The 24,891-nt window shown below is 48.3% G+C and overlaps 1 protein-coding gene across 1 annotated transcript; it reads left to right on the top strand.

Annotated features, from left to right (window-relative positions):
- Positions 1-2,329: 2,329 nt before the first annotated feature.
- TIMELESS (timeless circadian regulator) lies at positions 2,330-17,260 on the top strand. Its single transcript, XM_021687257.1, has 28 exons — positions 2,330-2,426; positions 2,570-2,723; positions 2,847-2,961; positions 3,056-3,118; positions 3,409-3,510; positions 3,691-3,846; positions 4,086-4,219; positions 4,418-4,505; positions 5,343-5,519; positions 6,086-6,303; positions 6,539-6,642; positions 6,788-6,957; positions 11,213-11,347; positions 11,446-11,597; positions 12,305-12,402; positions 12,494-12,620; positions 12,730-12,931; positions 13,212-13,357; positions 13,967-14,052; positions 14,143-14,257; positions 14,347-14,429; positions 14,658-14,800; positions 15,004-15,184; positions 15,267-15,335; positions 15,472-15,590; positions 16,522-16,747; positions 16,872-16,976; positions 17,112-17,260. Exons 1-28 carry the CDS (start codon positions 2,330-2,332, stop codon positions 17,183-17,185), a joined length of 3,639 nt encoding a protein of 1,212 aa, XP_021542932.1. The 3' UTR covers positions 17,186-17,260.
- Positions 17,261-24,891: the final 7,631 nt, after the last annotated feature.

Below are 24,891 nucleotides of genomic sequence, written 5' to 3' on the forward strand. Positions count from 1 at the left end.
GGGGGGGGGGGTTGGGGGGGGAACCATAAAACTCCAGGGGATTAGAATCTGAAGTCCTGGGTCTCTTAACATAACCTCTTCCCTTCTCAAGTCTGCAAGGACATCTCCTTTCCCCTCCCCCTCTTAGTTTGGTAGCCAGGTAACAGGTAGCTGTTACTACCTTGTTATTTTTGCCTTTCAGGTAAAGTGATGTTTTGAAAGCAGATATCTGAGTACTCTGCTGGGGCCACTTTTACAAATATTGAATCTTTACATAGCATTGGTCTACAAACTACAAAGGTATGGGGGAAGGGGAGCTGGGAGTGTATGAGGTTGTCTGTCTTAGAGCCTCCCAGCCATGGCTTTGTCTCTGTTGTTAGAAGACTTTATCCTGTCACACCTTTCAGTACCAGAGTGTGATGCTGGGTCTTACTTTAAAGAGGATGTGCTGGCTCAGCATCTTTATAGACCGTTTTTGTCAGCTTCCTAGGCTGCCACTTGGAGAGAGCAGAGAGGGAAGCCCTTCAGTCTGGGTGTGCGCACGTACATACGTAAACACACCAGTGATCTATCTGAAAAAGCTGATGTGTCTAAGGGGAGAATCAGAGATCCCACACACTGCACCTACCACACTGGAGTCCAGGTCTGAGGGGCGACAGGTCCCATGAGACAGGGCACTGAAGAGAAGTCTCCCTTCAGGGACGCCTGGGTGGCTCAGTCGGTTAAGCGTCTGCCTTCGGCTCAGGTCATGATCCCAGGGTCCTGCGATCGAGTCCCGCATCGGGCTCCCTGCTCCGCGGGGAGCCTGCTTCTCCCTCTGCCTCTGTCTCTCTCTCTGTCCCTCATGAATAAATAAATAAAATCTTTAAAAAAAAGAAAAAAAGAAGTCTCCCTTCAGACTCCTGGTCCTTCAGTGTTTTACAGGCTCACGCTTGCTGGGCCGAGCATTCGGAAAGTAGATTAGCACTGGGTGAGGGTAGAAGGATAGCAGGTAGCCTAGAGAAGTAGACCGATTACATAAATGCAAGGAGATGACCTCAGGCATTAAACCTTAGTCCTTTGGACACTACCCATTTACTCCTGGGGAACAGGGGTGGAGTTAGGGGCTAGAGGTAGCTATGGAACAGGGAAAGGTCTCTTCAGAGGAAGCTGCCAAGGGCTGAGAGCAGTGTAGCTGAATAACTACGGGGCCAAGATTAACAGACATTCCCAGTTTTCCACAGGAACAGGTTAGTGAATGCAACGTATTTGTGTGTGTCTGTGTTATTAGGGTCAGGTTCTGAAATATCCAAGATTCAGGATCTCCTGGTGCGCCTGGGTGGCTCAGTCGTTAAGCGTCTGCCTTTGGCTCAGGTTGTGATCCCAGGGTTCTGGGATCGAGCCCCGCATCGGGCTCCCTGCTCGGCGGGAAGCCTGCTTCTCCCTCTCCCTCTCCCCCTGCTTGTGTTCCCTCTCTCGCTGTCTCTCTCTCTGTCAAATAAATAAATAAAAATCTTTAATTAAAAAAAAAAAAGATTCAGGATCTCCACCTACCTGATTATCTGATGAGGGTTTAGGGATCTTAATCAAAAGGGACAAGCCTCAGAAAAGGAAGATGGTTCTTCTGGGGAGAATGATGGGGAGTTTAACTGGTTCCTATTTAATTCTTCTCCTCACCCATTCTGTTAGACACTAGCTTCTACTAAGATCCCCAAAATTTAAGAGTAACTTTGGGGAGGAGAGTGAAGGAACTTCCTCTCTGCATGCCCAGTGCCTCAGAAGCCTCCGGACTCCTAGGAATGTCAGATCCTAAGTAGAATCACTGTATGGTCAAAGCTGGGTTTCTTAGCCCTTGTGGTACATAGAGCTGTAACATGGTATGTGGAGGGGCTGTGGAAGGTGGAGGGGCCTTAAAGGAGAGGGAAGCCCATCCCCCCCTTCCTCCAGAAGGCTACGGAGCTCTCTGAGGGTGAAAGTCTCAGAGCTGATGCCTTTCTCTAACGAACCTTTCTTTCTATGCATTATCTTGACTCTGAAACAGACTGTCTCCATAGTTTTAGATCCAAGTTAGAATATGGAGCAGGTGCTTAATTCTTAGGCTTGGAGTCTCCCTGGTTTTGATCAGGTAGAAGCCTTAATTTAAGCTTTCCCTGGAAATAGGAATAGCACTTTTGGTACTTTTGACAAAAGCGAAGCGTTTGAGGACCTTGGTTGGAATACTCTGAGCATTAGGGTCCTGTTCTGTCCCCCTCTCCCTTGCATGGAGGGGCCCCTCCATGTGTTATCTTTCCCTGTCTCTGCAGACCTCATCATTTCTGGGTCCTGTCTCCACCTACCTTATATCAGTGTCTCTTGGCTGGCCCACTGGTGTATGGACTTACACAGGATGGATTGTGAACTTCTGGCCACATGTAGTGCCCTTGGGTACTTAGAGGGAGACACTTACCACAAGGAACCAGATTGCTTAGGTGAGTGCCTTTTTGAGGAAACAGGTAAAAAACTTGCTTGAATTGAGGTGGTCTGTAGAATTTCTCAAGTCACGGGTATGACTAGCCTGTGGGCCAGGGTGGAGCTTCTCCTAGGCTTCCTTGTGTTTTTTCTGTCCCTGAAGAGAGCGTGAAGGATTTGATCCGCTACTTGAGGCACGAGAATGACACTCGCCATGTGCGGCAGCAGCTGGGGGCGGCCCAGATCCTGCAGAGTGACCTTCTACCCATCCTTACCCAACACCGCCAGGACAAGCCTCTTTTTGATGCTGTTATCAGGTTGGTTCCCCAGCTTTTTAACTTTTACCGTGCGCCAGCCCTTGGTGTTTGAGCCGACAGATTTCGGTGTTTGACGCTGGTGAGGGAACTGAACAACGTCTCCCCCCTTCATGGTCTCCCCAGGCTGATGGTGAACTTGACACAACCAGCCTTGCTCTGTTTTGGCAGTGTGCCCAAGGAGCCTAGCTTGCGGCACCATTTTCTGCAGGTGCTGGCGTACTTACAGGCCTACAAAGAGGTGAGGTTTTCCTTCAGAGTCCCTGGGGCAGAAGTTGGGGCAGTAGGGAAGGAGAGGGTGGGTGCCACTTAAGGTCCATTCCCCTATCTTATAGGCCTTTGCCAGTGAGAAAGCTTTTGGAGTCCTCAGTGAAACTTTGTATGAGCTGCTGCAGCTGGTGAGTGAGGGTGCACCTGCCAGGATCCCGAGGGACTGTTAGTGCCTTGCTCCTCCTCTGGGCAGAACGCCAGGCTGCTTGGTCATTGTCAGGACAGTGGAGTTTGGAGATGTGGTCCCAGTCCTTGCAATACATAAGCCCCATCCATTGTCTCTGGCTGCCTCAGGACTTCTTGAACTCTTTTCTTCCTTCTTAATCCTGGTTCTCCTCTGGGTCTCTGTCCCCTAGCCAGGGTAGATGCCACCTGCCTTCCGCAGGGAGTTTCTTCCTCTAACTATCCTTCTGACTAGGGCTGGGAGGAACGGCAGGAGGAAGACAACTTGCTGATTGAACGGATCCTGCTGCTGGTCAGAAATATTCTCCATGTTCCAACTGACCTTGATCAGGAGAAGGTGAGAGGGTCTTGGGTTGTCTGCTTTCTTCCGCTTGGTCAGGTTGAGCTGCACTTTTTTGCTTTTCTGCCCTCTGACAAGTCAGGGGGGATCCTTGGTCAAGGAATGAGTTGGAGAACCTCAAGGCAGGGCAGTGGAAGTGAATGACCTCTCTTCCTCCCCTTATCACTCACTGCTCAGAGGATCGACAATGACGCCAGTGTCCATGACCAGCTTCTCTGGGCAATTCACCTCAGTGGCCTGGATGACCTGCTTCTCTTTCTGGCCAGCTCGCCCGCTGAGCAACAGTGGAGCCTGCATGTGCTAGAGATTGTCTCCCTCATGTTTCGTGACCAGGTGAGAACCTGGCTTATTCCCCTAGTCCCTTCACCCATGTACTTTTCTGCTGTGTAGCCAGAATTACTCTTGAAATGGTGGCTGAATTACCTGGGAGCAGGTGGGTGACAGAGTAGCCATGTCTTGAGTATGGGGTACTTTCAGCAGTCCTAGTTCATTCACCCTTTCTGTTCCCACTAGGACTGAACCTAGAACAAGGAATGGCTGCCCTTCTGACTCTTGCTTTGTTTCAAATCTAGAACCCTGAACAGCTGGCAGGAGTAGGACAGGGACGCTTAGCGCAGGAGCGGAGCACAGATGTGGCAGAACTGGAGGTGTTGCGCCAGCGAGAGATGGCAGAAAAGAAGACTCGAGCCCTTCAGCGAGGCAGCAGGTGAGTGGCAGGGAGGTGCTGTGCCTCTGTTCCCATCCCTTCCGTATGGAATGCTGAGGGCTTGGGCCAAAGGCTAACACAGTGGGGACCAGATAACATTTTGCAGTCATGATATGCTCCGATGTGCTGGTGAGAGAGAATGGGGATAAAGCTTCCAGAGAATTGAGGAATCACCCTGGACTATTTTTTGTACTGCAGGCATTCTCGATTTGGGGGCTCCTACATTGTCCAGGGTTTGAAATCCATTGGGGAGAGGGACCTCATCTTTCACAAAGGTCTCCACAATGTGAGTACGCTCCCCATGTGGGGTGGGAACATTGTGGAGTTGAGGTTGCCTAAGGAAGGTAAGCAGGGGGGTGCCTGGCTGCCTCAGTCAGTGGCGCATGCAACCCTTGATCTCAGGGTTGTGAGTTCAAGCCCCATGTTGGGTGTAGAGATTACTTAAAGATAAAATCATAAAAAGAAAAAGAAAGGTAAACAAGCATCTCTGGACGTAAAGCGTCTTTGTTCTTGGGCTTAGAAAGTTGGAGACGGGCACCTGGGTGGCTCAGTCGTTGAGCGTCTGCCTTCGGCTCAGGTCATCATCTCGGGGTCCTGGGATCGAGCCCTTCATTGGGCTCCCTGCTCAGTGGGGAGTCTGCTTCTCCCCTGCCCTCTGACCTTCCTTCCTGCTTGTGCGTGCGTGGGCGCTCTCGCGCACTCTCTCTCTTATCTCAAAAAAGGGGCGGGGGGGGCACCTGGGTGGCTCAGTCGGTTAAGGGTCTGCCTTCAGTTCAGGTCATAATCCCGGGGTCCTGGGATCTAGTCCTGCATCAGGCTTGTCCCTCTCCCTCTGCTCCTTCCCCTCTTTGTGCACATGTGCTTGTTCTCTCTCTCTCTCTCTCAAATAAATAAAATCTTTAAGAAAGAAAGAAAGAAAATCTTAAAAAATAAAAAAAGTTGGAGACAATAGGAGAAATAGAGCCTCCGGCATTATTGTCTTTATCTATATACTTCACTTAGTACCAGAGGGAACCTTCTAAGAGTTTTTTCTGAGGAAATTGTAGCACTAGGGATGTGGAAAGAGCTGCAGGGGGAGGATGGTGGTGAGGGCTAATTCTAACCCCCCAACCCACACCCCCAGCTCCAAAACTACAGTTCGGATTTGGGAAAGCAGCCCCGAAGGGTGCCTAAACGTCGTCAAGCTGCCCGGGAGCTATCCATTCAGCGCCGCTCTGCCCTCAATGTGAGACTCTTCCTCAGAGACTTCTGCTCTGAGTTCTTGGAGAACTGTTATAACCGGCTCATGGGCTCGGTGAAGGTGAGAGCCTGGGAAAGATGGAATAGAGTGGTAATGGGGCCAGTGGTGGGTAAGAAGCGCAACAGGGGAGGATATGGGAGGCTGACCCCAGAGTGTGGACTAGTAGGCAGGCAGGGTATAGGGCACCCTTGAGAGATGGTGGGGATGTTGGGAGGGGGTGCATTATTGGGGCCATTTTAAAAAGGCTTAGAGAGGGACGCCTGGACGGCTCAGTTGGTTAAGCATCTGCCTTCGGCTCAGGTCATGATCCCGGGGTCCTGGGATCGAGTCCCACATTGGGCTCCCTGCTCAGCAAGGAGCCTGCTTCTCACTCTGCCTGCCACTCCCCCTGCTTTTGCTCTCTCTCTCTGACAAATAAATAAATAAAATTAAAAAAGAAAAAAAAGGTTTAGAGAAAGTCCCCAGAGGAAGGGGAGAGACCTAGGGAGAACAAGAGAGGGCTGGAAATTCTGAATCCTAGAATATTGTTACAGTGGTGTCCAGGCTCTATCCCATCATCCTATAGGACAAGGAGAAAGTTGGAAGCCCTGGGGTCATGGGGTGATCTTTTTTTTCCTGGTCATTAGGATCACCTGCTGCGGGAGAAGGCTCAGCAGCATGATGAGACCTACTACATGTGGGCCTTGGCTTTCTTCATGGCCTTCAACCGAGCTGCCTCCTTCCGGCCAGGCCTGGTTTCTGAGACCCTCAGTGTCCGTACCTTCCACTTCATTGAACAGAACCTCACCAATTACTATGAGATGATGCTGACTGACCGCAAGGAAGCCGCGTCCTGGGCACGGCGGTGAGTGGGATGAGAATTGGGGTCAGAGTGGGCGTCTTGGCCTGGCTGGCAATCTGAGTGCCTGAATTCTGGGTGGTACTTTCTTTCCTGTTTCAGGATTAAGGTGGTCAGGCTGGGGAGCAAGGACCGGCTGGGTCACGGTTTTTGATAGCACTGTTTTTTGGAAGGGGTAGGGGTGATACTGTTCACACAAGCCCGTTTGTCCTCCATTTTTTCTCTATGTCTCATCTCACAGGATGCACCTGGCCCTGAAGGCCTATCAGGAGCTGTTGGCCACAGTGAATGAGATGGACATGTCCCTGGACGAGGCTGTGAGGGAGAGCAGCCGCATCATCAAGAGTGAGGCCCTGGCCTGGTGTCTAATCCTGGCCTTTCCCATCTCTTGACCACAATCTCACTCTTTCCAGCCCCAACTTCATCCATCTCTGCCTTTCCCAAAGTTTCCAGACCAGTCCTTCCATTCCTTTCTCTTCCCCATTCCTAGACAACATTTTCTATGTGATGGAGTACCGAGAACTCTTCCTGGCACTCTTTCGAAAGTTTGATGAGAGATGCCAGCCACGCTCTTTCCTTCGTGACCTGGTGGAAACCACCCACCTCTTCCTCAAGATGTTGGAGCGGTTCTGTCGGAGCCGTGGGAACCTGGTGGTGCAGGTACTGGGCAGCCCTGGGATGTGGAAAGAGCCGTAGGGAAGGGTGGGGAACAGGGAACTCTCCTCACATTTCTGTAGCTTGAGCTGACCTGTTAGCACTACTCTGAACTAAGGAGGGCAAGGAGTTTGTTGGTGTTGCCGTTGTGAGTCTACTATAGTTTCCTTCTTTCATTAAATTAATCTCCAGTGTAATGTAAATATCCTAATTCATTCAGGAAACATTTACGAAACACCTATTATGTGCAAAACATATAAACTCTGGGGATTCATAATTTTAGAGTTTAGTAATTATGCTGTGAGCCTTTCTGGTTATACTTCATAAGCACTATAGTGAGATGGAAGGAGCCCTAAGTTAAAAGCCAGGAGGTCTAGAATCTCATCCTATATTAGTAATTGTTAGGATAACTCAAGCTACTCATGTCAGTCCCCAGATCCCTAAAGATGGGATTGTAATATAAGCCTGAAATGAAATAAAAAACTAAAAGTCTTGGACAAGGGGCACCTGCCTGGCTCAGTCGGTGGAGCGTGTGACTCTTTTTTTTTTTAATTTTTTTTTATTATTAACGTATAACATATTATTTGTTTCAAGGGTATAGGTCTGTGATTCATCAGTCTTACACAACACACAGCGCTCACCACAGCACATACCCTCCCCAATGTCCATCACCCAGCCACCCCATCCCTCCCACCCCCCTCCACTCCAGCAACCCTCAGTTTGTTTCCTGAGATTAAGAGTCTCTTATGGTTTGTCTCCCTCTCTGGTTTCTTCTTGTTTCATTTTTTCCTCTCTTCCCCTCTGATCCTCTGCCTTGTTTCTCAAATTCCACATATCAGTGAGATCATATGATAATTGTCTTTCTCTGATTGACTTATTTCACTTAGCATAATACCTTCTAGTTCCATCCACGTCATTGCAAATGGTAAGATTTCTTTTTTTTTTTTTGCTGGCTGCATAATATTCCATTGTATATATATATACACCACATTTTTATCCATTCATTTGTCGATGGACATCTGAGCTCTTTCCATAGTTTGGCTATTGTGGACATTGCTGCTATAAACATCGGGGTGCATGTACCCCTTCGGATCCCTACATTTGTATCTTTGGGGTAAATACCCAGTAGTGCAATTGCTGGGTCGTATGGTAGCTCTATTTTCAACTTTTTGAGGAACCCCCATACCGTTTTCCAGAGTGGCTGCACCAGCTTGCATTCCCACCAACAGTGTAGACAGATTCCCCTTTCTCCGCATCCCCGCCAACATCTTTCATTTCCTGACTTGTTAATTTTAGCTATTCTGACTGGTGTGAGGTGGTATCTCATTGTGGTTTTGATTTGTATTTCCCTGATGCTGAGTGATATTGAGCACTTTTTCATGTGTGTGTCGGCTATTTGTATGTCTTCTTTGGAGAAATGTCTGTTCATGTCCTCTGCCCATTTCTTGATTGGATTATTTGTTCCCTGGGTGTTGAGTTTGGTAAGTTCTTTATAGATTTTGGATACTAGCCCTTTATCTGGCCTGTCATTTGCAAATATCTTCTCCCATTCTGTCGGTTTGTCTTTTGGTTTCGTTGACTATTTCCTTTGCTGTGGAAAAGCTTTTTATCTTGATGAAGTCCCAATAGTTCATTTTTGCCCTTGCTTCCCTTGCCTTTGGCGATGTTTCTAGGAAGAAGTTGCTGCAGCTGAGGTCGAAGAGGTTGCTGCCTGTGTTCTCCTCTAGGATTTTGATGGATTCCTGTCTCACATTTAGGTCTTTCTTCCATTTTGAGTCTATTTTTGTGTGTAGTGTAAGGAAATGGTCCAGTTTCATTCTTCTGCACGTGGCTGTCCAATTTTCCCAACACCATTTGTTGAAGAGACTGTCTTTTTTCCATTGGACATTCTTTCCTGCTTTGTCAAAGATGAGTTGACCACAAGAGTTGAGGGTCCATTTCTGGGCTCTCTGTTCTGTTCCATTGATCTATGTGTCTGTTTTTGTGCCAGTACCATACTGTCTTGATGATGACAGCTTTGTAATAGAGCTGGAAGTCTGGCAATGTGATGCCTGCAGCTTTGGTTTTCTTTTTCAACATTCCTCTGGCTATTCAGGGTCTTTTTTGGTTCCATACAAATTTTGGGGTTATTTGTTCTAGTTCTGTGAAAAAAGTTGATGGTATTTTGATGGGGATTGCTTTGAATGTGTAGATTGCTCTAGGTAGCATTGACATTTTAACAATATTTGTTCTTCCAATCCATGAGCATGGAATGTTTTTCCATTTCTTTGTGTCTTCCTCAATTTCTTTCATGAGTGTTCTATAGTTTTCTGAGTACAGATCCTTTGCCTCTTTGGTTAGATTTATTCCTAGGGTATCTTACAGTTTTTGGTGCAATTGTAAATGGGATTGACTCCTTAATTTCTCTTTCTTCTGTCTCGTTGTTGGTGTATAAAAATGCAACTGATTTCTATGCATTGATTTTGTATTCTGCCACATTACTGAATTCCTGTATGAGTTCTAGCAGTTTTGGGGTGGAGTCTTTTGGGTTTTCGGAGCAGGTGACTGTTGAACTGTTGGGAGTTTGAGCGGCACGTTGGATGTAGAGATTACTTAAAAATAAAATCCTTGGGGCGCGTGGGTGGCTCAGTTGGTTAAGCGACTGCCTTCGGCTCAGGTCATGATCCTGGAGTCCCGGGATCGAGTCCCGCATCGGGCTCCCTGCTCAGCAGGGAGTCTGCTTCTCCCTCTGACCCTCCTCCCTCTCATGCTCTCTGTCTCTCATTCTCTCTCGCAAATAAATAAAAAATTAAAATAAATAAATAAATAAATAAAAAATAAATAAATAAATAAAAGTCTAGGGTAAGAAAACACTAATTCAAAGGGAAACATGCACCCCTTTGTTTATTGCAGCACTATTTATAATAGCCACACTATGGAAGCAGCCCAAGTATCTATCCATAGATGAATGGATAAAGATGTGTATTTATATATATATAGAATAGAATATTATTCAGCCATAAAAAAGGATGAACTCGCCATTTGCAACAACATGAATGGAGCTAGGGAGAATAATGCTAAGTGAAATAAGTCAGCAGAGAAAGGCAAATACCATATGATCTCACTCATATGTGGAATTTAAGAAATAAAACGAGCAGAGGAAAAAGAGACAAACCAAAAATCAGACTCTTACCGATAGAGAACAAACTAATGGTTACCAGACAGGAGGTGGGTGGGGGGCATGGGGGAAATAAAGAATGGGGATTAAAGAGTACACTTATCATGATGAGAAAAATGAAATACAATGATAAAGTCTAAGACAAGAAGAAAATCTCAATGAATTTGTATATCCTGCAGACACAGGCACTCTGCTTTGTAAAAATCTTCCTGTAATTCTATTTGCTGTGGCTTACAGTTTGGTCAGAACTGGACTTAAAAGTAGTACCAGTGAGACCTTATGAAAAGATATTTTTACATTCAGGGCTCTATTGTATTCTCAGAAATACTAGGTGCTGTTGCTTATTGAGTGTTTACTGTGTGTCAGACGCTGTGCTTAGGTTTTCATGTCATCCTCATGGTAGCGCTAGGACCTGTGCACACAGTGGTGAAGCAGCTTGTTCGAGGTCTTGCTAGTGGCTAGTGTCAATACTTAAATCCAGATCTGTTGGGCTCCAAAGCTTATGCTACTAACTTTTGGTGTGTTACAAGTTTCTTGAATAGAGCGTGAGCCTCAAGGGCCTCCTAGTCCATCCTATTTGCCTGTGCCCCAAACTGGTTCACAGCCTTGATTTGGGGGAGCAGGGGTGGGGTGCTGACTCTCATTTTCCTGCTTTTCAGGAGAAAAAAAATACAGGTTATGTGTACATAGTGCTTTGCATTTTACAGAGCCTTTTCATATCGAATTTCGTATCCTCGTAGTCAGTCTGTTCATTCTGTAAACTTTTGCTTAAGATATCACTGCTTTGGGGAAATCCCTGACCCCAAGAAATAAGTCAAGTACTATTCCTGTGTTTTGCCGTAGCATTTTATGCCCAGCCATATTCTAGTTCTTGCCCATACTGTAATATACTTTATCTGTCTCCTTCACTGGACTGTGCTCCTCAAGGGCAGGGAAATAGACCTTCACTCTTGCTTCCCTATTGCTTATGAATAGCACACAGTGGTCACTCTGTGACTATCAAATTAATTAATTCAGGCCTCTAATGAATGATTGGAGAGGACATTGATGGGAAAACGTCCTCTTAGCTTTCCAGCCATCCTAACAACAGTCCTTTCTCCAAAGAACAAACGAAAGAAGAGAAAGAAGAAAAAGAAGGTTCTAGATCGGCCTGTTGCTTCTGGTGATGTCCCCTCTGGTGCAGGGGCACTAGAGGCTGTGTGGCCATCCCTGGCCGAGCAGCTACAGTGCTGTGCCCAGGTAGGTCGCTGCAGACGCCCTCCCTTTCCCAGGGGTAGTGCACTGGTGGGCTGTCTGGGGTTCCCTCCTCTGTTCCCATAGCCTTAATCCCGCTCTAGGGTCCAGAGCTCAGTGTGGACTCCGTGGTTCCCTTTGATGCGGCTTCAGAGGTGTCTGTGGAAGAGCAGCGGGCAGAAGCCATGGTGCGGATCCAAGACTGTCTCCTGGCTGGCCAGGCCCCACAGGCCCTGGCCCTCCTTAGGTCTGCCCGGTAAGAGCTCTGCGCCCCCACCTCCGTCCTCCTGGATCCAGCTCCTGGGCTTTTGGGGGCAGAGGGAGGCTTTCCCTGGTGGTCCAGGTTTCTTTGTCTTCCAAAGAGAGAAGCCCCATGAGAAGCACAGGGGCTCTGTACTGAGCACCGAGTCCTGGGCAGTTTCGATTGGCATATTGGGGGTTGGGTTGTTCGTTTTTCTTTTATTTTTGAGAAATATCAGAAAGCACCGTTAATTGGAAAAAATACAAATAATTCTACTGGCTAAAGGTAATCAGTCATCTTTAACATTTTGATGAGTCATCTTTCTTTTTTCCCTCCGTGTTATGTATAGACATACACAACTTTTTTTACAACAATGAAATATTGTACGTCCTGTTTTATAGTTTTTTTTTTTTACTTCTCAGTATGTCATGAGCATCGTGTCTCATGAGATATAGTGCCGTAATTGTTAATGGCAATGTGAGACGTACCTTTGTTCAACCAAGTGTGAGACATTTCGATTGTTTGCATTTTGTTCGTGCGGTATTCAGTGCAGTGTGGCTGATGAGGGAGGATTTCCCTAGAGTCTTTGTTTCATCTTTGAGGTAACAGTTTGCATTCTCTTCCTGGCTGACAGATGAAAGATGAGTCCAAATTCCTTCGCCCACCTCAAATTGTAACTCAGATTCCCCCTGGCTAAGGTCTTTTTTCTCTCCGTGCTTCAGGGAGGTGTGGCCAGAAGGAGATGTGTTTGGCCCTCAAGACATTTCTGCAGAGGAAGAGATCCAGCTGCTGAAACAGATCCTCTGCGCCCCGCTTCCCCGTGAGTCTCCGTGTCCTTCACATGCCCTTCCTTCCAGCTCTCCTCTAGAACCAGCCTCACAGAGACCCAGTAATCCTCACTTTTTCTATAGGGCAGCAGGGGCCAGAGGAACGAGGGGCAGAGGAAGAGGAAGAGGAGGACGAGGATGAGGAGGAGGAAGAGTTGCAAGCGGTCCAGGTGTCAGAGAAAGAATTTAATTTCCTGGACTACCTGAAACGGTGCGCGCCGAGCATTCGCAGTCAGGCCCAGGGTGGAGACTGTAGAGCTGGGAGGGTGAGCAGTGTCCTTCCCATGCTGACACGCTCGCTCCCTCCCGTCCCGGCGCAGTTTTGCAAGCTCAGCTGTTGTGCGAGCCTGCGTGCTCCTGCTGCGGAGCTACGGACAGAACAGCGCCCACACCAACCGCTGTGTGGTCAAGCTGCTGCACCGCCTGGCCCACGACCTCCGGATGGAGGGCCTGCTTTTCCAGCTCTCACTCTTCTGCCTTTTCAACCGGCTGCTCAGCGACCCGGCCGCCGGGGCCTACAAAGTGAGGACGCAGCAAGCAGCGGGCATCGAGAGGCGTAGGGGAGTGCTAGGGTCACAAAGGATAGTGTCCAGGAGACAAAGGGTGCTGAGCGGTGCCGAGGGCTGAGAGATGACAGAACGGTGAGGAAGCAGGCAGGCAGGTTGAGGGGGCTGGGGGAGGGGGGTGGCTAGGAGAGTCTGAGTGAGGAGGGGCAGCCGGGAACAGGCAGAAAGTACCTAGAGGGCCTGGTTGATGTGTACATTTAGGCCAGAGGTCGCACAGCAGCCTCCCTCGCCCACAGGAGCTCGTGACTTTCGCCAAGTACATCCTGGGCAAGTTCTTTGCGTTGGCTGCAGTCAACCAGAAAGCCTTTGTGGAGCTGCTGTTCTGGAAGAACACAGCTGTGGTCCGAGAGATGGCCGAGGGCTATGGCTCTCTGGACGGCGGGTGAGCTTGAAGATGGGGACCGATGGGCAATAGTGGGTGACACGGTCACAGAGTGTCAAAGCTGGAGGAGCTTGCAGATCAGCTAGTCTGACTTTCTTCCCCTTTCATAGGTGAGAAAACAAGCCCCCAAGGTGAAATGTTTTCCCTGAGATCACCCGAGAGAGGAAGTGGGACTGGATCCTACGTCTCCTGTCTACTCTGGTTTCCTTCCTTCACCCGCCTTCGTGGGGGGTGGTCAGTTGGCAGTGGGGTGGCCCCTTAGAGTCCATATGTGCCCCGTCCCAAAATGTGCCAGGAAACTGAGGATTCATGGAAATGCTTGCCCTCTTTCCCTGTAGCTCAGCTCCTCTCCTTTTCCCATAATCCGCTCAACCCTTGCTGTGTCAACTTCCATAGGCCCAACCCAGAAAGTCTCTTCGTTTGACTTTTGGGATCGTAAGTGGAGGGAGAATGAGGGAAAGGAAGCACACCTTAGGCCTCTGCTAACTGGCTCCTCTGAGTTACCTGCGTTGCCCTTCTTGTTCCTTTTAGAGCTGACCAGAGAGGGCCTTTGGTCTCCTCTCTTGGGGCCAACATCCTACGTGCTCCCTTTCTCCTTTCCCCATTTAGGTCCTCCAGTCGCAAACCCCCTATGTGGAGCCCGGAGGAGGAGGCCCAGCTTCAGGAACTGTACCTTGCCCATAGGGATGTGGAAGGTATATGAGCCCTTGAGATCTGAAGATTTCTGAAGTGGGCAGCCTGAGCTCCAGGACCCCCTTTACTGCCTCACTCCCCCTCCCTCTTAGGTCAGGATGTGGTGGACATCATCTTGGCCCACCTGAAAACCCCTCGAACACGCAAGCAGGTCATCCATCATCTGGTACGGCTGGGCCTGGCTGACAGTGTCAAGGACTTCCAAAGGTAGAGGTGCATGCTCTGGAGGGCATTGAGATAAGGAGTCCTCCATTTGCTCCCTGGGCCCCCTATTCCACCGACGTGTCCTTAAGCAGGAAAGGAACCCATATTGTACTGTGGACGGAAGATCAGGAGCTAGAGCTGCAGCGGCTGTTCGAGGAGTTCCAGGACTCAGATGGTAAGTGATGGCGGGACTTCCGAGCCGCTGAGATGAGAGCCGAGCTGTCTGTGTCTTGCCCCTGCCTCCTGTTCCCGAGGAAGGCTTGTTCCATCCCTTCTTTCCCTTTATTGTATTTGTGGTGTCATTTGTGAGTGAATTGAATTAGCCTCTTTGCAGAGGCCTCTGCTCTCCTTCACTACTCCCTTCCCCCTGTTGCTCTAGTATTTACACTTGCCCTCTTTGTAGACGTGCTGGGCCATATCATGAAGAATGTCACGGCCAAACGCTCACGGGCCCGAATAGTGGAGAAGCTGCTGGCTCTGGGACTGGTGGCTGAGCGGCGGGAGCTATATAAGAAACGCCGCAAGAAGCTGGCGCCCTCAAGCGTGGTAACAGTCTTTCCCTGGCTCTGCAGGCCGCCCTCCACCCCACCCCCGAAGCGCTCCTCACAGGTAGCTCACCTGGATGGTTCCTGCCTTAGGCTCTTTCTGGCTAGGTCCCCCCAGTTTCCAGGGGTGGTCAGGAACCAGAGGACTCCACGCCATTCCTCATCTTGTCCCCTTTTTTCATTTCCCACCCCACTGAATTTTAGCCTAATGGAGAGGAGTCCCAGAAAGATTTTTACCAGGAAGATCTGGAAGAAGGAGAAAACCGGCCAGAGGCAGAGAGTGACGAGGATGAAGGGAAAGAGGAGGAGGACTCAGAAGCAGAACAAGCCGAGGGTAGCTCAGTCCTTTCAGCTGAGACCCTTGGGCAAAGCCTGTCTCAGGAAGGTGAGGACTTGGGCTGGGAGAGACGTCTCAGGTGGAGGGGTCAGCAGTATGAGCCCATGGTAAGTTTCCCTCCTTCCCATAGGCTTCTCTGCTCCCCTTCTGTGGCTCCAGAGCTGTCTGATTCGAGCAGCTGACAATCGAGAAGAGGATGGTGAGCGGATAAATGGCGGTTTCCAGGGCTGGGGTAGCGGAGGCTGCCGGACACGTGCCCGTGGGATGCTGGCCGTGGGATGGACCACCAGTTCTGGCTTCCGGTCTTCACCACATGACCACTGACCCTGTCCTAGGCTGCTCCCAGGCAGTGCCTTTGGTGCCGCTGACGGAAGAAAATGAGGAAGCGATGGAAAATGAGCAGTTTCAACAGCTATTGCGCAAGGTTGGGGTTCGGCCTCCTGCCTCTGGGCAGGTAAATACCCTGGTTCCACTTTCAGCCACGGCGGCGTGTTGCTGCTCCTTTACAGTACATCTCTTCCTCCTCATTGCAGTTGCCATCTCTGACTTCCTTTCTGGTCAGCTCTGACCGAGGCTCCTGCAGCACCCGTCCTGTTCATGTTCTCTGGTTTCCCCGTCCCCTACTCCACCTTCCATGCTGCCCCCCAAGTTATCTTTCTAAAGTAGGGTTTTGAGTATATCACTCCCCTGTCCAGAGCACTGGGTGGTTCCCCACTGTTGGCGGGACAGAGTCCGCAGCCTCTGAGTGGCATGCCTGGCCTTGGCCAGCCTTTGCACCCTCACGGCCACGCCACCCACACACCTCCCTTTCACCACTGTCATCCTGGACTACTTTCCATACCTCCAAACAGCTGGTCGTGCCAGTCCCTCCACTGGATGTCTCCGACTGCACATACAAGGCGACACTCACCTGTCACCCGTCTTCCTGATGAACCTCCACTCAGCCTTCAAGAGTCAGTTCAGTTGTCCCCTCCTCAGAGAAGTGTCCCTATCACTCCTTCAACCTCTGAAGTGATAGCAGTAACTTTGGTAGCTGGGATTTTCTCATTCCCCTGATGTAGCCCCAATCCTGTGATGTTACAGTATGTTGGTTCTTTCTTCCACTAGATTGTGGGTTTCTTGAAAGCAGGGATCATATCTGATTCACCTTTAGATCCCCGATATCCATTCATTGATTTATTTAATTAACAACTGAATTTCCTGGGAACCTTCGGATGTATCAGGCACTGTGCATATATTGGATAAATAAGCAGTAAGAATTTACAACCTTTGTGGATCTTCACCAATGTGGGATCATATCTATTCAATGAATAATACCAAGATCTGGTGAACTAGAGTCTGCTCCTTTCCTGTTACTCCCATTTTCAACTTCTTTGCTCCTGTAGGAAACCTTCTGGAGAATTCCAGCTAAGCTGAGTCCTACCCAGCTCCGGAAGGTAGCGGCTTCTTTGAGTCAGCCAGAGGAGGAGGAAGAACTTCAGCCAGGACCAGAACCTAAAGTGCCAGGAGAGCAAGGCCCTGAAGAGGAGCACCAAAAGGAGCACCGTGCACAAGCCCTAAGGGCCCTCCTGCTAGCCCGAAAAAAGAAAGCCGGCCTGGTGTCCCCAGGGGGTAAGACCACTTACCTATTGGGTACTTACTATGGGCCAGCCATGTTGATCGAGAGGACTGATAGGGTATTTTGAGAATATGAGGGCCCGGTTCTCTAATTCCATGCCTCTTATGGTCATTTCAGGGGAAGGGGCTGCTGGCGAAAAAGAACAGCTGAAAATGGCACCCAGGAAGCGACAACTGCTAGACAGCGATGAGGAACAGGATGAAGACGAGGGCAGGAACAAAGGTAGGGAGTCTGACTGGGTTCTGCTTTTTCTTCTGACCTCTAGCACTCTTCTCCTCAGTCCTGAAGATCAACGCTACTGCCCCACTTCTCCCTTAACATATTTACTCTCTCTTCTCACCCCTGTCGTTCCCCTAGCCCCAGAGTCAAGAGCTCCAGAAATCCTAAAGAAGAAACGGTTCCAGATTGAGGATGAAGATGAGAGCGACTGAAGACCTAGAAGCTTCGGGGAAGGGGTAGACCATTTTTAGGTGGGGAATTTAAGTCAGAGTTCAGAGGGTCACACAGGACCCAGAGACTCCTCTTACCAGACAGAAGCAGTAGAGTCCTGGGCTTCCCCGTGGATCTGCGGTTCTGGAAGTTCAGGCAGGGACACCTGGGTGGCTCAGTCATTAAGCATCTGCCTTCGGCTGGGGTCATGATCCCAGGGTCCTAGGACCGAGCCCCGGATCGGGCTCCCTGCTCCGGGGGAGGCCTGCTTCTCCCTCTCCCAGTCCCCCTGCTTGTGTTCCTTCTCTTGCTGTGTCTCTGTCAAATAAATAAAAGGCAACAGCTGTTGGATTCCTCTGCAGTCACTCCTTGCTTCTCCCAGTTTTAGCAGAATGCCTCAGTAGCTCTCTGGGGACTTACTCCTCTTCTAGGATCCATTTCTTTGGGTTCGTAGCGCCCCTTATCAAATGGGAGACGTGAGCAACATATAGAAGGCACCTTGGACCCCTTTCGGCTTTCTGCTAGAGGTGGGTCACAGCACCAGATGGGGAGCATTGTGACATGACCGGTGGGGGTGTTGCACCATTTTTAAAAGACACCAGATGCTCCCAGGCTCGTTTCTTTCCTGTGATCACCCCCTAGACACCATATTGAACCTAATTCCTGCAGTTGAGGTAGGGTTAGGATGCAGTACTTGCTAGATGATGAATGTGTTTGGTATTAAATTAAATGTGTCTAATTAAATTGAAAGTTGCCAACGTTGATATGACGTGCCAATCTAAGGACCCCAGCCTTCCACCTGCTATGTTCTCGGAAGAAGAACTTTTAACTCTTCGGGTTAAAAGAAACCATCTCCTGTCCCTTTTCTCCTGCCTTCCCTACAGAAGACACGAAAACATTCTCACCTCCTGATCCTTTGTCTAGGATAAATCTTCGGGGTGACAAATGTCCGCGGCAGGAGGAAGCTGGAGCCACAAAGGAGCAAAAGCCAGTTCTCCACCTTGGGGCAGAGTGGAGGATAAAGTCTGGGCAAGAAAGAGATGGATAAAGATTACAAATGTCATGTCCTTCCCAATTTTTGGAAACCGTCAGCTTTCTGGCTCCCTGTATTTCTGGCTAAGGTAGGGTGAAGGAGAGATTCAGGAAATAAGCATTCAGATCAGGGAGAATCCTAGGTAAAGGATGCGTTTGGACTATCTTGTTCCTCCAACTTGGTGTTTTTTTTTCCTCTCACAGCCCCTAAAGGTAGAGGTGAAGCTATCTCCAGGATAATTGAAGTTTCCAAGGGCTGAGACACTTCCCAGCTCAGACCGGTCTTGGTAGATCTTTATGCCCAGCCTTTCCCCACTTGCCAGCCTGAGCACTGCTGCTTTTCAGCAGGGCTCTGCCTGCTCCTCTGCTGTGTCTTGCTGTTCCCATTGGCTGTCTTTCCAAGAAATGCCCAGAAAGGGGCCCTGACCTGTCAGCCATCTTTGAAACTTCCAGCCCCAATTTCTTCTACCAGTTTCTCTTACCAAGTATAGACCATTTACTTGGGTACAGAGGTATTGCTGTCCTTTTCCATTTATTTACCCCATAGTTTTGAATTTTTTTTAAAAAAGATTTTATTTATTTATTAGATAGAGCTAGCATGAGCGGGGGGAGGGGCAGAGGGAGAAGTAGACTCCCGGCTGAGCAGGGAGCCCGATGCGGGGCTCAATCCCAGGACCCCGGGATCATGTCCTGAGCCCAAACCAAGAGTCAGACGCCCAACCGACTGAGCCACCCAGGCACCCCCATTGTGGCAATTTCTTAAAATAACACAAGTTTGGTGCATTGATTGACTCTTCCTTTCATGAATGATATCTCCGTAGCATGCGATGCTGCTCAATAGCATTTACCTACAGTAGAACTTCTTTCACAATTGGAGTCAATCCTCTCAAACCCTGCTACTGCCTTATCAACTAAGTTTATGTAGTATTCTAACTTCTTTGCTGTCGTTTCAATAATCTTCACAGCATCTTTACCGGGAATCAATTCCATCTCAAGAAACCACCCTCTTTGCTCATCCATAAGAAGCACCTACTCATCCAGGAAAGTTTTTTTTGTTTTGTTTTTTTTTAAAGATTTTATTTATTTATTTGAGAGAGAGAGACTGAGAGAGAGAGCACATGAGAGGAGGGAGGGTCGGGAGGGTCAGAGGGAGAAGCAGACTCCCTGCCGAGCAGGGAGCCCGATGCAGGACTCGATCCAGGGACTCCAGGATCATGACCTGAGCCGAAGGCAGTCGCTTAACCAGCTGAGCCACCCAGGTGCCCCATCCAGGAAAGTTTTATCATGAGATTGCAACAACTCATCTTCAGTCTCTGCTGCTTATTCTAGTTCTCTTGCAATTTCCACCACATCTGCAGTGACTTCCTCCATTGAAGTCTTGAACCCCTCAAAGTCATTCTTGAGAATTGGAGTCAACTTCTCCCAAACTCCTGTTTATGTTGATATTTTGCCCTCTTCCCATAATCATGAATGTTCTTTTCTTTTTTTAAGATTTACATATTTGAGGGAGAGAGAGCGCAAGCGTGGGGAGTAGCAGAGGGAGAGGGAGGAAAAAGATTCCGTGCTGAGCCCAGAGCCCGATGCGGGGCTCCACATGGGACTGGAGACTCACGACCCTGAGATCAGGACCTGAGCTGAAATCAAGAGTCGGATGCTTAACCAACTGAACTACCCAAGTGCCCTGAATCACGAATGTTCTCTTCTTTAAAATTTATTTTTTTTTAAAGATTTTATTTATTTGGGCGCCGGGGTGGCTCAGTTGGTTAAGCGACTGTCTTCGGCTCAGGTCATGATCCTGGAGTCCCGGGATCGAGTCCCGCATAGGGCTCCCTGCTCAGCAGGGAGTCTGCTTCTCCCTCTGACCCTCCCCCCGCTCATGTGCTCTCTCTCATTCTCTCTCTCAAATAAATAAATAAAATCTTTATAAAAAAAAGATTTTATTTATTTGACAGAGAGAGCGAGAGCACACAAGCAGGAGGAGCAGTAGAGAGGGAGAAGCATGCTCCCCACTGAGCAGGGAGCCCGATGTGGGGCTTGATTCCAGCACCCTGGGATCATGACCAGAGCTGAGGGCAGACGCTTAACCGGCTGAGCCACCCAGTGCCCCAAGAATGTTCTTGATGGCATCTAGCATGGTGATTCCATTCCAAAAAATTTTCAATTTACTTGGCTCAGATCCATCAGAGGAATCACTGTCTATGGGAGCCCTACAAAATGCATTTCTCAAATAATAAGACTTGAAAGCCAAAATTACTCCTTGATCCATGGGCTGCAGAGTGTATATTGTGTTAGCGGGCATGAAAACCACATTAATCTCATTGAACATCATCAGAGCTCTTGGGTGACCAGGTGCATTGTCAATGAGCAGTAATATTTTGAAAGCAATCTTTTTTTCTGAGCAGTAAGTCTCAACAGTGGACTTAAAATATTCAATACACTGGGGCACCTGGGTGGCTCAGTCGTTAAGCGTCTGCCTTCGGTTCAGGTCACGATCCCAGGGTCCTAGGATCAAGCCCCACATCGGGCTCCCTGCTCGGCAGGAACCCTGCTTCTCCTTCTCCCACTCCCCCTGCTTGTGTTCCCTCTCTCGTTGTGTCTGTCAAATAAATAAATAAATTTTTTTTTAAAGATTGTATTTATTTATTTGAGAGAGAGAATGAGAGAGAGAGAGAGCACATGAGAGGGGGGAGGGCCAGAGGGAGAAGGAGACTCCCTGCCGAGCAGGGAGCCCGATGCGGGACTCGATCCCGGGACTCCAGGATCATGACCTGAGCCGAAGGCAGTCGCTTAACCAACTGAGCCACCCAGGCGCCCGTAAATAAATAAAATCTTAAAAAAAAAAGCTTTACAAAGGAGCTTAAGAGAATGAGTCACATCTTACATTGGTTCTACCCCCAGAGTACACCGCTCCTCATTTCTGACCTTGACTCCTACAGTATCTGACCCTATAAGATTCCTCGTCCCAGTCTCCTCTTCCCTTTTATTCTTGTTCCATTCTACCTGCAGAATTCCTTTTAAAATGTGGTTCCGATCATGTCATTGCCCTGCTCAAGAGCATTTGATGGTCTCCCATTTCTTTCGGGACAGAGTCTGGATCCAGAATAGCATGCCTCATCTCGGCAAGTCTTTGCAGCTTCAACTGCCTTATTTTACACTGTTGCCCTCCCCCGACTTTTTTTTTTTTTTTAAGATTTTATTACTATTATTTTAAGTAATCTGTACACCAATGTGAGGCTCGAACTTACAACCCTGAAATTAAGAGTTGCATGCTTTACTGATGGAGCCCGCCATGTGCCCCAGCCCCTCAGACTATTTTGAATCACCCTCACAGAGCAGGCCTTTTCCTGCCACCAAACTGTTGATTATGGGGCGCCTGGGTGGCTCAGTCGGTTAAGTGACTGCCTTCAGCTCAGGTCATGATCCTGGAGTCCCAGGATCAAGTCCCGCATCGGGCTCCCTGCTCAGCGGGGGGTCTGCTTCTCCCTCTGATCCTCTTCCCTCTCGTGCTCTCTGTCTCTCATTCTCTCTCAAATAAATAAATAAGATCTTTAAAAAAAAAAAAAAAAAAAAACTGTTGATTATGGCAGCCTCTGTGCTGGTGGGCTCTATCCAACTCCTATCTCATCAGCTCAGATAGGCTTGCTTTTGTGATGCAGTCTTTGTCATTCTTGGAACCTCAAACCACAAGCAATCACTTTTCTAGCTGGGATTTGTTCATTCCCCTGATAAAGTGCCAATCTTACAGTGTTTCATCTGGTTTGTTCCTTTTCCCATTAGATTGTGAGCTCCTTGAAAGGACTGTCTTACTCACCTTTAGGTCCCAAAGGTGCATTTATTACTATATCCAATTAATACATGTTTTCAGTGCCTCCTATATGGTCGCCATTCTGGGCTTTGGGTGTTAATTGGGAGTGATTACTAAAGACTAGGCATGGGTGCCTGGGTGGCTCAGTCGGTTAAGCGGCTGCCTTCGGCTCAGGTCATGATCCTGGAGTCCCAGGATCGAGTCCCGCATCGGGCTCCCTGCTTGGCAGGGAGTCTGCTTCTCCCTCTGACCCTCCCCCCTCTCATGTGCTCTCTCTCTCTCTCTCAAATAAATAAATAAAATCTTTAAAAAAAAAAAAAGACTAGGCATATGTAGGTGAATAAAGCAATATTAATAAGGGTCCCAGCACTTGCAGATCTACCCCGGTGCAGTATTAAGCACAAAGTAGCTGTTAATACTAACAGTGTGCTGATCTAGAGGCTGGTTCTTTCACTTTGCTGCCATTTTCAACTTCTTTGATGCCATAGGAAAGTTTCCTGTGGAATCCAAACACGCTGAAGCCCAAGAAAGTTAGAGGATTCTTTTTTTTTTTTTTGAGATTTGATTTTTAAGTAACTCTACACCCAACATGGGACTTGAACTTACACAACCTCGAGATCAAGAGTCACATGGTCTACCAACTGAGCCAGTCAGGCACCCCAAGTTAGATGATTCTTTAAGTGGCTCAGAGGAAAGCTTCAGCCAGAGCTGGAATCTGAGGTCTCCGGAGAGCAAGGGCCTGATGAGGAGTGCTAAGCCCAAGCCCTGGGGGCCCTCTGTAAGCCAGCAGAAGGAGAGGAGCCCTGGTGTCCCTACGGGAGAGGAGCAGGACTGCTGTCTGTTGAGTACATATGTACCAGCCACTCTGCTCTAGGGGGCTGATTGAGTTAACTTGGATGCCTCCTATTTCAGGGGAGACCAGGCTGATAGGGAATGGTAGCTAAAACACCCAAGATTTTTAGGACAGTGAAAAGTACTCTGTATGGTACCATAAAGGTAGGTGTATGACATTATGTATTTCCTAAAACCAAGAAGTATAGGATGCAAAGAATTAAACCCTAATGTAAACTAGGGACTTAGGTAATAATAATACATAATAAATAGTTTTAATGTAATTAATTGTACCACACTAATGTAAGGTGTTAATACCGGAAATATTTTAATATTTGGGGACTGTATTTAATGCTCAATTTTCCTATGAACCTAAAACTACTCTACAAAATAAACTACTGGGATGCCTGGGTGGCTCAGTCGGTTGGGCATCTGCCTTCAGCTCGGGTCCTGATCCCAGAGTCCCTGCTCAGTGGGGAGCCTGCTTCTCCCTCTCCCTCTGCCTGCCGCTCGCCCTGTGTGCTCTCTCTCTCTCTCTCAAATAAATAAAATCTTAAAAAAAAAAAAAAAGCGTCTGCCTTCGGCTCAGGTCATGATCCCAGGGTCCTGGGATCGAGCCCCACTTCGGGCTCCTTGCTCAGCGGGGAGCCTGCTTCTCCCTCTTCCTCTGCCCCTCCCCCTGCTTGTGCTCTCTTGCTCTCTCTCTCAAATAAATAAAATCTTTTTTAAAAAAATAGTAAAAAATAAACTACTAAAAAAAAACCCTCTACTAATTGAGACAGCAACCAAAAAAAAATCAGCTGACAGCTGATGGGAATTGATGAGGAACAGGTGGAAGACAAAGACAGGAGCAAAGGTAGGGAGGCGGGGAGGGGAATCTGCTTTTGCCATCATCCTTCTGTCATTTTTCTCCTTGGTCCTGGAGACAAACTCATCACCATTTTTCCTCCCCCTACCATGTTTACAATTCTTTTCTCTCTCCCCTGTCACTCCCAAGGCACTAGTGTTGGAAATTGGAGGAATTTCAACCAAAAGCCATTTTCACCTGGAGGGGGATGATGATGCTGATGCTGACTAACAAACTGGATGCGAGGATAGGCCCAGTTATTGATGGTGAACTCAAGTCAGAAATGGGAGAATCTGACAGGGTCGAAAAACTTCCCTGAGCTGTCCAGAAGGAGCAGAGCCTTGAGGTGCTCTGTGGATTTAGAGTCCAGGAATTTCAGGCCACAGTGTTGGATGCCTCTAGATCCAATTCTTCGCTGTCTCAATTTTAGGATTGTGTCCCAGTAGCTCCCTGAAGACTTACTCCTCTTGTTCTAGAAAACTTTTTCCCCCTGATTTCTTTTTGCTCCTTAGGGCTCCTCCTGGGGCTGAGAGGAGTGAGTAAGATAGAAGGAACCTGGGATTTGTTCATTAGCCTAATAATGCCTTTGGCCGTCTGCCAGAGATAGGTTATAGCACCAGTGTGGAACCTGTATGGCAAAATGATGGGATTTCTGTACCAGTTTTTAGGAGGCACCATATGCCATCATTCTCTATTTTCCAGACTACAGTTTCTCATCTAGACCCCTAGAAATAAGAAATGAAGATCAATTCCTACATTGATACAGGCTTAGAAAGAGGTCCTATCAGGGTAATGAATGTGTTTAATTAGGGTATTGCGCTGGTATAACAAGATAAAAACAAAAGTTGCTCTGATTTGATCTGACTTGCCAGTAGGTTCTATTTTCTCATTTTTCTACCTGGTAAGTCCATTGAATAAGAACTGTTTTGGGGTCTCCTGCCCAGAAATCATTGGCATCCCTGCCTTTTGCCTCCCGGCCTCCCCAGAAGAGACTGAGGAATTTTTCCTGATCTAGGTTTAGGTCTAGAGAAATCCTTAGGGTGATAGGGATACGAGGCAGGAAAAGCAGTAGCCACAAAGGGCAATGGCCCTTTTGTCAGCATGGGGCAAAGGTGAGGGGGAAAAGCCTGAGCCAGGAAGAGGTGGATAAATATTTGTGAATATTATGTCCTTCACTGTTTTCAGAAGGGCCA

Source organism: Neomonachus schauinslandi, chromosome 5 (genome assembly GCF_002201575.2).
Source record: "Neomonachus schauinslandi chromosome 5, ASM220157v2, whole genome shotgun sequence".
NCBI lineage: Eukaryota > Metazoa > Chordata > Mammalia > Carnivora > Phocidae > Neomonachus > Neomonachus schauinslandi.

Coding starts and splice junctions, on each gene's coding strand:
- TIMELESS (XM_021687257.1), top strand. CDS start 2,330: ATGGACTTACACAGGATGGATTGTGAACTTCTGGCCACATGTAGTGCC. Junction 3,119..3,408: donor TGTATGAGCTGCTGCAGCTG/GTGAGTGAGGGT, acceptor CCTTCTGACTAG/GGCTGGGAGGAACGGCAGGA. Junction 12,621..12,729: donor TTCCTGGACTACCTGAAACG/GTGCGCGCCGAG, acceptor GTCCCGGCGCAG/TTTTGCAAGCTCAGCTGTTG.